Raw genomic sequence first — 11,591 nt, 5'->3', positions numbered from 1 at the left:
GGCTCCGCCTGACGTCAGAACGCCGCGACGCCCAGGAGGAAGTCACGTGGCGCGGCGCCGGGCGCGCGCGCGCGCACCCGCCCACACACTCTCCCTCCCCCCCCCCCCCGCGCGACACTGCGCATGCGCGGGCGGCGCCGCGGGGGCTTTTCTCCCTGCGGGGGCTGCGCGTCGCGCCGGGATTGACGGCGGCGGCGGCGGCGGCGGGAGGGGGGTAGGTCTCGCTGCGAGAGGGTGACGGTACGGCCCAGTGCCCCCGCCGTGGGCGGCGGTGGCAGGTCAGTGGTGCGGGATTGGGGAGGGGGGAACGGCCCGGCGCGACGGCGGGGCAGGCAGGGGGCGCTGCGCCCCCCCAGTTCGTGCCATGCGCATGCGCTCTGCGAAGGCGGCGGCCGTTGGGCTGAGGGGGCTGCGCGTGCCGGGCCCCCTCAGGCGGAGGGTGGGCGGGAAGGAGTCGTCGCCTCAGGAAAAGCGTCGCCTTTTGGTGCCGCTACTCGCGTCCCTTAACCTTCATCTGGCCTCGCCTGTTGTGTTCTCCCCTTCCCCTCCCCTGTGGTCGGCGGCTGGGTGTCCGTCCTTCCCACTGCCCGCTTTTCCCGAGGCGTGCGGCACCTTCCCGAGGCGTTCGAACGGCCCCTGGCCCTCGGCGTCTCTCTCGGGCTCTGTGGTGACTTTGCCCTCGCAGGTCGTGGTTCTGGCCGGGGTGCCTTCGCGCTTGGTCAAGGCCTGGTACCTGGTGTTGGAGGAGAGGGTCCCATCTTGAGGAGGGGGAGCATGGGGAGCGGCTGGCCTTGGGCTAGCGCGTGAGCCCTTGCTTTGCTATTTTATTCGTATAAGGTCTGTGAGCAGTTGCAGCGGCAGTGCGGAAACCTGCAGCGGTCAGTACCTGCGCGATTGGCAAAGGTATGGCGGTCTGCCTTTTTGGTAGCTAGGATTTAGCTAGTTGCTATGCTGGCAAAGATCAAGTGGGGGCTAAAAAAATCGATTTCACATGGTGTTTCTCGCCTTTGTTTCAAGGATAAGGAAGATGAAGTTCTCCCACAGTTGTGCAGTGTTTCTGGGCCAGTCTGTGTGCAGCTGCTAACAGGGCAACAGAATGTCTTGCTTTTGTACCCGCCTCTATCCTGCTCCCAAGTGCTTATTCCTGCTGCTTGCTTCCCTTCATCTTCTGCTGCTTATTCAGCTCCTTAATGAATTGGTTTAACCCACTCATGCAGCAGGGAAAGACTAGAAAATAAGAAAAACCACCCAGAGTTAAACTGTCTTACCAGAGGGTGAGATACTCTGAGGGAAGAGCGTGTCCCGACTAAAATGAGAGAGCTAGGCTGCCCTCTTGGTGTCAGTGAACTGTGGGTTCATGTAGTTGAATCCATCTAAGCATAGTCTTGTTCTGTGGGCCTGTGTTTTATTAAAAATGCACTTTCTGCCTCCTGTGATGATAGAGGAAAGGGTAACCGTGGTAGGACTGACGCAGTGGGGTCTGCCTGTGTCTGGAAACAGCCTTAACGCCCGTCGCTGTCACGTAGAAGCAAAACCTTTTCTGTTTGTGCGCACGTGGGTTTTGGAACATCTCTTGAATGCCTTAAATGGGGGTTTAAAATGATGTATTGGTTTCCTTGCTTAAAGTGGGGAAAAAGCAGGTTCTCTGGTTGCAGGTTAAGAAAACTGCGCTGATCCCCCTGAACTAACTTCTCTCTTTTCTTAGCTCGCTTTCCATAGAGTGAAGTTGCAAGGCAGGATGGGAACTTAAACTGCTGCTGCTCTGCCTGTGTCTATATTAGAGTAAGAATACCCGAGGTAGGCTACTGAATGTGTCTTTGAAAGTAGTTTCAGGTTTGCTGAATGCTTACGTTTATTTTGGAGTAAATGTCCACAAGAGGAAGTGCTGCCACTGACTATATGGAAACATTTAGAAGTATTTTGAATGATTCTTTCTCCTCCCCCCACCCTCCTGTTGCTGCATTTTGCTACTTAAAATGCCCAAAGCAAATAAGCGTTTGCATCAATGCTTAATATAAAAGAATAAAGGGTATTTTATAACTGTTTCTTCCAGACCTCAGATTACAGTTAGATTTGATTATGTTTTTCTAGATCTTTGTAACAATAGAAGTTGGGTTTGGAACTTAGCTGTGTACAGGTTAGCACCGACGTGTTTAGTGTTTGCCTTTTAAAGAGTATAGGTAAGTTACTACAGATTTGTCTGGACCTGTATTATGTTGATTTACATTATCTTAGCTTTCTTTGAGTTCCCTCCTGCTGCTTAATTGTCCCTCCTTTTCCTGGTATCACTGTCCCGCATAGGGATGCTGTGATTTTACTTAATTTGAGGACAGCTAAGGGATGGCAGCTGCTTTGCTTTAACAGAGTGAAGTTTTGACCCTGCTTTTGCTTTCTTCTGATTTTAATTGTTTATCAGAATAGTGCTTGCAGCTGTGAGGCTGGCAGCGTAAGAGTTGGCGAGTCCATGAAAATGCACTATCTTATACCTCGGCATTGCAGCTTTCATTGATGAGTTGAGGTTTGCAAGAGTAATGGCAAATTAAGAGAATACCAATGAAAAAGCAAGTGCTATGAGTTATTAACACGCTTACTTATAAACAGTATTTTCTTAAATCCTGAGTTTTAATCTAGTGTTGTCTCAGGTGTGAGTATTTTACTACTGAATGTAAGATTGCATGCAGATTCTAATTATAGGCTTCTGGCTGACATTTGCTCTGACTCTGTATTTTCAAGCTCCTCCAAAGTAATTTTCTCAAAGGTTCATTTCTAAAGCAAGTAGCACAAAGTGTGGGGGGGGGAAGCCCAGAGTATAGCTTGCAGCTGTTTTTCTTTAAGCTTGAATGAGAACCTCTCTCCTGGGAAAGAAGTCCCAAGGCTGAGTGACTCAAAATGCATGAAACGCTTAGATGGCTTCTTAAAATAAAGCTTTGCTGTACATAAGCCGCATTGATTATATGTCAGTGTGGTCATTTAATGCTGTTCAGCCACTAAAAGTATCCCTTAATGATGCTCTACCTTTAATGGTGCAACTCAGTGTAGCCCTCGGCTAAGTAGCATATTGTTCTGCTGATTATTAATATGAATATCTTGTTGAAGGGCTTGAATGGAGCTTGAACTTCTGCTTGGGTTGGGAGTTCTACCTGGCTTATCTGTTCAAGGTAATTGTTGACCTTTCGCTATCTTGAATGGTCAGCTCACAGCGGGGAGAGAAACTGATATCCGGCCAAGGAAGCCTGATTTGCACAATAATTTGAGGACCATTTCCATTTTTGTCATCCTGTTGCAGAGGTGGGCTTCCTCTCTGATGGCTCTAGTCACGTTTTCCTTGTACGGTGCCTTGGCAGAGAGCTGAGAAGTCTTTCATGTGGTGATTGGTACATTAATTACTTTAATTTTTGTGTTAATTTCATTTTCCACAAGGTGTCTGCTTTTGGCAGTATGGCTTTGGTTCGCTCCTGTAAAATCAAGTACTGTGGTGACAAGCAGGTCTGGTGGAGGGCTAACTAGCTACAGCAAATTGAACTGTGAACAAAAAAGATGGATTGATGCATTAAAAATTGTTTATGTTCTTCAAGGCAAATCTGTACATTTAAGTCACTTGCCCCTAATTAGTCCCTAATCTCTAGGGGCCTGATTCTGAGGTTCTGACGGAACTCGGTTTGCCGTTAAAATCAGTGACAGTTGATGAAAAAGCCCTAACCAAAGAAAGGAAAAGCGTCTGTTTAAGGGTAGCACATACCGATTGCCACAGGGACTTGCAACTAAGAATGTGTTACAACATAGTCAGAGTTGGGATTGGAAGATTTTGAATTCCTGCTCTTTGGTAGGGCCTTGGCAATTCACAGAGCGAGTAGTTCGCATTTTTGATGTAACAAAGACAGTTGTAAAAACAAACCTTACTATTACCAGATCTGCCATGAATATCAACTAGGTGTCTCAGTCTATCTTTACATGGTATTTATTTATAAGGATTAATAGGTGCGTTTTGCTTGGAGGTCATACCATAAATTTTTGCAGCGAGCTCTTCAGCCACTGCGTGTGTGTGCCAGTGTGTAACCTGTTTGCAACCGCTGGATTTACGATACGTGCCTGCTGAGCATGGTCCTTTCTCCAGCCTTTTCACAAGTCTTCTATATAATGCATCTTTTTTTTTTTTCTTCTCTGCTTTGCCTTCTACGTAAAAGGGTAGTTTCTGAAGTGTATAGTGCTCTGGTGTTTTGTGTGTCCTTTCTAATGGTTTGTACTGGGAGATACGGACAGTGGAGAACAAATTATTTCTTTTTTCAAGTCTAAGAAAATGTGTTTATTGTGAGGGAAGTTGTCTGCTTTTTAGATTTAGTTTTTGTAGGCTCTCTTTAGCAAGTAGCTTGCTTTTCTGGTAACGGGGAAGTTATGTATTATTAAAACACACTTTGTGACCTGCACAAATGCTTTAAAGAATTTTCCAAGCAGTTGGAACTGTGAATCCCACGACTGCTGCTGAGATTCAGAAGCTGCTGTTAGAAGTCTGATGGAGAGGACAGACTGTTCACAAGGCACTCTGGATTAACACGATAATACAAATTTTAAATGAAAAGCCTGCAGTTTGGTACTGGTTTGCTTCCAGTGAATCTCTGGGGCTAAAGGGCAGTACTAGGTGCCATGAGTTCCAGCTTAGTCTTCACCGCACAGTTATTGTGTGACCTACTTTTCCTCATCTTCTGTATGCTTTGTGCTCTTCTACGCTACAAGTAACAAATGGCACATAGTCTCAAAGGGGATGCGCGATGTTTTTAATGTAAGATAAACCAAGAATGTTTAGTCCTTGAAATGAGAGTATTTTGTTTTTTCTCAAAGGTTATATTTAACTTTCAGTTGACAGGATGACAGGAATGGAGACTGAAACTGCAAGAGACAAAGCCATGGAAGAAGAAAGCACTGAACAGAAAAAGGAGAGAGAGAAAAAGAAGAGGTCAAGGGTTAAACAGGTGCTCGCAGATATAGCGAAACAAGTGGATTTCTGGTTTGGCGATGTTAATCTCCACAAAGACAGATTTCTCCGAGAACAAATAGAAAAGTCCAGAGATGGGTGTAAGTTTATATTCACTACGTTTCAGTAAACAGATATGTTTAACTTTCTTCTTCGCTATATTGCTGGTGTCAGTTAGAAGTTATTTTGAGGTACACGCCTGCTCCTGGGGAAGACGGTAGATTCGTGCTGGAAACCAGCATTAGGATTAGCGGCTCGGGAGACAGAGCTTGGCACTAGTTTTTAGAAATTGTATTTAGTGTTTCTCTTTTTCTTTGCTTTCCTGCCAGCCATAATATAGAGGCATTTGCAAGGGTAGGAATCCTTGTGTGGCAGACCTGATTTTATTTTTTTAACTTTGTATACTTTTAAGAACAGGCAAACAAACAAGGGGCATTTTGCCCTTGGAGGTACAGTACTTGACTTGTAGGGTGTGTATGTATATGCAGAAATTAAAATGTCATTTGGATTTGCAGTTTAGCTATAGATACTTGTGTGTGTGTTTTCTGCACAAGTTTGATAGGTGAGAAATCATGTAGTTGCATGTAGGGCTACTGTGGCTACTGCAGACAATTTTTCATGTGGTTTATTTGACTTCAGAGTGGGAAGTTGAGCTTGTTTCTGAAACTATTTGCCAGTTTCTGGAGAAGAAATTAATTTACACAGTAGCTGCAGCGACTAGTATGCTAGTGCTTTAAAAAACAGTAGATATGTGGTAAAGACAGTCTATCAGTATAATTATTTAATTAACTGTGTAATGATAGATGGACTACAACTGTGGTATGTCTGTAAAAAGAGGTCGTCCCTTTCCATCAAAACAACGTCAAAAAAAGCAGTTTCCACCAGTGTTTACTTATTTTTCCTTTCTTAATAAGTCCATATTTATTTGAAGCGTAAACCATTAGTCCAGTTGCATTGCGAAAAGTCTAACCTTCTAACTGGTCGGTGTAGTCCTTTACATACATTGAACTTCGAGCCAGTTTAAAAAAAAAAAAAGGGGGCCTTCAGAGGAATAAAATTTAAGCTAGGTTTTCCAGAGATATTAGAGCTTGGATGTCTTTATCTTTTTTTATTAAGAATAACGCTACGTAATTTTCTGTCAAGGTTTTAGCGGCATGACTCATGGCAGCTGAAGTGCAAGCAGTGGCTCTTTTGTGTTGGGAAGGCTGGGTTAAACGCTTAATGAGTACTTGGAGGAGAGGCATGTTTTCAATGCAAATTGTTTTTGTGTTGTAAAACTACATCAGAAAGGGGGTTTTCTTCCTTTCTTTTCAAAGACAATAGTTATCAGTGGGGAGGTAAAAGAACAAAATTCCATTTGATAAAGGTTGGCACAAAAGAAAATCAAACATAGGTTTACTTGAAACTTTAATTTTGGTGGTAAAAAATTTTCTGTAAATCCTTGGCAGCGTGGTTACATACTGCACTTATGACTTGCAGACTGTTTTACAAAAATACTAGCTCGGCCTTCACGTCAGATTAGAAAAAATAACTAATGCTTTCTAGATTACCCTGACTTCATCATTTGCACCTTTTTTTATCCTTAGATGTTGACATATCACTTCTTGTTTCTTTCAACAAAATGAAGAAATTAACTACTGATGGAAAATTGATAGCTCGAGCAGTTAAAAGTTCATCTGTTGTAGAGGTATGTAATATTTCACTCTCTTGTATTTGCTGATACTGGCGAAATAAGGATAGTGGTACAGAAGTAGGCAATAATCTTATGAAAAATGTTCATTTCCTGTTACTTTTAGTTGGATTTAGAAGGAACTAGAATCAGAAGACGCCAGCCCCTGGGTGAGCAACCAAAGGATGTGGATAGTCGCACAGTCTACGTGGTAAGGTTGTACTTGTATACGCCTGGTGCCTGGCAGAGTGCTTTATTTCTAACTATGGAGGCTTTTTGGCTTTCTTGCTGTTAATTCCTTGAGTGCAAACTCCACTGTTCATTGTCTATGACAATCTGATTACATAGTATTATTTTCTGTATTAAGAGCAACAAAACAACATAAAGAAGCCATATAGTTTTATCCGAATTAGAAAGTAGATTTTCTTTGAGAACGATAATGGATTTAGTACAGAAAATGTTTACATAAATTGTAAAAGCTAATAGAATTTGATTGTCCTTTTTTTTTTTTTTCTCCAAAAGAAAAGGACAGTGTGAGGGAGGGAAGTGCGTTATGGATGTACTGAACCTGTAATGCTAAGGCCCACAGAGTGGGGTTAATGTACATGTTTGATGCAGTAAGTATTTTTTGTATGCAGAAGGTATCTGTGCATCGGTATTCTTGGTAACACAGGGAGGGACTGGGCAGGTGACTGCCTACTGTTGCTTGTGCAGTGTATTAAGGGAAATAAATTAAGCAAAGGCAGGTGAGCGCTGGCAGTGAGCGTGACAAGAAAGGGGTTAGTTTGGTGCACCGATTTCTTTTACCAGCTTAAATCATTTTAAATGCTGAGCAATGAGCTGCTTCACGTGCTGGTAAGAAAGGGCGCGCTTTCGTTTAGCTATTACTGCTTTCACTGGGCTTTTCTAGTTCGTGCCGTTAGAGGAGTAACACTGCTACCAAGAAATATTTACAGATTACAATAATGTAGTCAAAGCTTTATAATAACTTTGCTAGTTTTATCAAACAGTATCTGGCCGGGTTTGTAATATCGTCAGGGGTACTTTAGAAAGTACAGTCTGATTACGAAATCTGTTACTGCAAGTGCCTCTGGTTGTGTAACACACAAACATGGTTCTTGTAAAAGCAGAATGTGCTGAAATGAGCCAGTCTTATTTTTAGGAGGCTTTAAAAAAAAAAAAAAGTCCTCCTAATAGCACAGTATCCTGTGGCTACCTTGATACTGGAGTGATTAATTAATTTAAATGAAAATAGCTTGTACTGCTGGAAAAACTCTGCATTTCAACATGGTGTTTCAGATGTGTCATATTGATTATCATGTTGTTGAACCGCTGAAGCGGTAGCGTGGAAAGAGATCTGATAGTTGGACTGTCACTTATTTAAAACCCTGTGCAATTTATAAATAGGACTGAAGCCAGTGTGGAATTCCCTTTGTCTCTAAAGCAAACTTTCCGTGGCTAACGTAGGTGTATACCTGTAGCAAACAAATTAGCGATTTCAAGCAGACATCAAGCTTTCTGTGATGAAGGTAGATAATAATCATGCCCCAAATGCCAGCCCATCCAGATAAAGAGAAGCTGGAATACTCTCATCATTGCATCAAAAGCCCAGAAAAGGTTATTCATTGGTTTTTTTTAAGTATGATGTGTGCCAGTGATAGTATTTCCCTAACATGGTTACAGGGACTGCTTAGAACTTCTCAAATACTTTGTCTATATCGTTTTTGGAAAAGATATTCCAAATGTAATGAGCTATATAGTCTACCCATAGCTAAATGCTTTTAATATTCCAAACGTAATGAGCTATATAGTGTACACATAGCTAAATGCTTTTAATTTTTAAGCTTTTTTTGTAAGACCAAAATAGATAACTGGTATGTTTTGGTAAGTTACGGAATTCATAGAGAACTTATTTAGAGAATATGTAGCAACCCATTACCTCCTCTTACTGATATCAGAGGATGGGGTTTTTTCCTTTTTGAAGACTAGGTTGTGAATATGCCTTTTATACTGCAATTACAGAAATGTTAGGCCGTGTTAAATGAGCGATAGGTAGCAATGGCGGGGGGAGCGGAAGTTGTTGGTGTTGGTAAGTTTCATTTCATTCTGGAGTAGGAAGAGACAGAAAGATTAATACAAAGGTTACAGTTAAAGCCTCCCCTGCGAAGGATTGTCTCCAACGGTAGCGTGTTTTCTGAATTTATGCAGGAAGTCAAAGATTTATGTCTGAATTGAGACTTAAAGGTGCGTTCCTTTAAGGAATAGTAACTTCATAAATTTATATTTTTTACAATATAATTTAATTTAGTGGGAGTTATCATTAAATGTCTCTGAAATAAACTTAAGGTTAGTGACTTTTTTTATATGCTTGAACATAAGCTACACTTTGACGTAGACTGTTACTTTGTACTGATCCCATAATATTTTTAAAGCTTCAAGTAATTGACTTTTCAAGGTCCTACTAAAACCATAATGAAACGTTTTTCTCAGGCGGGCAACATTCATGCAACAATAGTTTTCTACCTGAATGTGGTAAATAATGTTTTCCTACAAGGAAAACCTTTTAGTGCAGTAACTGCTATGAAAAAAAAAAAATGAAGTATTGCTGCCTCTCACTTGTTTAGGCGTGAATTTGAGAATAGGGTTTTTAATGGTGCTCAGTTGGGTCTATTTTGAAATTGATATGACAGAATTTCTCTTTGATTGGTGAAGGGAAATACCTAGGTAACTGAGACGTGATGTCTACAAGCCGCTAAAATATGTTGCTATATTAAGGAGTTGTTAGAAATAAAATACCAGACAGTTTTATTGTTCAAGAAGCTGGCTGAAAGTTTCTGCCGCATCTCATCAGCTAGGCCTTAAGTGCTAACTGCTAAGCTTTAAAATGTCAGCTACCGACAGGAACTTATCAGTTTGAGTAGTGACTCTTTACCGACCTACGAGAATTCTTTCTGTGACACCTGGATTGCCAACAATTTTTTTTAAAATAAAGTCCTTGCGTCTTTGCAGTGGATCATTTGAGACAATGCAGAATTATGTTTGCTTGAAGGCTTTAAATTTACAAAGCTATTTCATGTTGGAAAGATACAGCTGCAGGTGAGGTCTTGATATCTGTCACAGGACGAAGATAAACATCTAAATTAGAATGTATTTGTTAGACGTATATGAATGATTAGAGATCCATTCTCAGATCACTGTTTTTACTGCCTGAATACTATGACCTCTTGACAAGAATAATTACTGAAACTAAAAAAGTTTCTCAACGTTGTCACACCAAACCTAAATATTTTGTTATGACAGCTTTTTTTAAATTAAAAGATATAGTAAACAATCTGATATGATGGTAATACAATAGTGAGAAAAATGACATTTCTTTCTTTGATTTTTTTTTTTAGGAGCTGCTTCCCAAAAATGTCAATCACAGCTGGATTGAGCGGGTGTTTGGGAAGTGTGGTAACGTAGTTTACATCAGTATACCCCGGTATAAAACTACTGGCGATCCAAAGGGATTTGCTTTTGTTGAATTTGAAACTAAAGAACAAGCTGAGAAAGCTATTGAGGTGAGTAAATGGTGCCTCTGGCCCGTTAACATTCTTCCCGATTGTCACTCTGTGATCTGGATGGTGTAGTCTTTACTAGTTCACCTCCTGAATCTTAAAGAAATTCCTAAAATAAGATAATGTAAAAACTTAACTTGGCGGGAGTTATGTTCCTGTCTCCTGCCCCAGGACTTCCAATCAATCCCACGATTCCTTGAAAGTGTAATTCTGTTAATAAGCTGGAGACTTAGTAGAAACGTAGTGGGTAATTTTGGGAATAATTTCGTTGGCCACTCTTGGCATCTTTTATGGAAATAGAGATCTCTGTGTAACAGTACAATGGCTATTAAGCTTCATCAGGTAAGCGTGGACATACTTAATTTTCTGTATTTAAATATTATTTGAAAGTTTAAAAACATTTGTCTTTGAATAGCATAATGGTAACAGATGCATAAAGATGTCACGTTAATGTATAACGTAATATCAAGCAAGCTCTGCATTTAAAAAGCAAACAACAACAACAAAAAAGCCCATAAAATCAACCACAGCACTGAAAGAACAATGTATACATCTGGAGTCATGAGGGGCTGCCTCTTTCTTGAACGAATACGGGATTGTTGCTTTTAACTTGGATGGAATTCTTTTAAAAAGCAAATATGATTAATTTTTTTTTAGTAAAAGCTTGTGGATTTTAATATTTTAATTATTTTTTTTTAAGTTTTTGAATAATCCGCCAGAAGAAGCACCACGGAAACCTGGGATTTTCCCCAAAACGGTAAAGAATAAGCCTGTTCCTACCCTGAATACAAGTAACAGCAGCGTAGTAGGTAAGTGTTATTAAGTTAATGGGATCAAGAAACAAACTGTTCTGTGCTTCAACTTCTGCAGAGAGAATATTGAACTGTATCGGCTGTTACTGCAGCCGAATCTCACGTTTCTTAAAAACTTGATAAAAATGCATGTTGCTGTTTGTTTTTTGGCCAATCTAGGCTTATAAATGAAAGTGTAAAACTAAATGAAAGTGTAAAACTAAAATGTATAAGCTTCTGCCTTTTTGTTTTCCTGCTTGATAATGAACTTGATTTCTTTTTTTTCCTCTGTTGCTAGCTGCCACCATTAGTCATTGTTAGGCTGGCAGAGCAGCTTTCAGTCTGTACAATAAATCATTATCTGAGCATTTAGCATTAGAAAAAGACAAACTTGACACAGATTGCTTTAAAAATATTTAGTATTGAAAGAAAAGATACAGACGTAAGAGCAGAATTAAACGTTAGTGCTGTTCGGATGAGTTTGTGATCATCTGACTTGTTTCAGAGCAAACCTCGTGGTGTTCTCTCTGCTGTAATTTTCTGTGAGAGAACTATGAAAACAGTGGATTTTTCTTTTTGCCTTTCTTCCTTTTTGGAACTCTTGT

The 11,591-nt window shown here is 40.8% G+C and overlaps 1 protein-coding gene across 5 annotated transcripts in view; it reads left to right on the top strand.

The window, feature by feature from the left end:
- Nucleotides 1–111: 111 nt before the first annotated feature.
- The window catches only part of LARP7 (La ribonucleoprotein 7, transcriptional regulator), a 28,826-nt gene continuing 17,346 nt past the window's right edge, over nt 112–11,591 (top strand). For 2 of the 5 annotated variants that reach the window (XM_054202658.1, XM_054202654.1), the window contains exons 1-5: nt 4,855–5,070; nt 6,556–6,656; nt 6,766–6,849; nt 10,034–10,198; nt 10,896–11,004. In XM_054202658.1, the coding sequence (XP_054058633.1) occupies nt 4,863–5,070; nt 6,556–6,656; nt 6,766–6,849; nt 10,034–10,198; nt 10,896–11,004 (667 nt within the window). In that variant the 5' untranslated portion in view covers nt 4,855–4,862. Of the gene's footprint in view, nt 279–456; nt 904–1,705; nt 1,798–4,854; nt 5,071–6,555; nt 6,657–6,765; nt 6,850–10,033; nt 10,199–10,895; nt 11,005–11,591 lie in introns of those variants that run through there. The other 3 variants (XM_054202655.1, XM_054202656.1, XM_054202657.1) reach the window with 3 other exon arrangements.

Source organism: Rissa tridactyla, chromosome 5, assembly GCF_028500815.1.
Source record: "Rissa tridactyla isolate bRisTri1 chromosome 5, bRisTri1.patW.cur.20221130, whole genome shotgun sequence".
NCBI lineage: Eukaryota > Metazoa > Chordata > Aves > Charadriiformes > Laridae > Rissa > Rissa tridactyla.
Note: the sequence above shows the minus strand (reverse complement) of the source record. Positions and strands in the feature narration are given on the sequence as shown.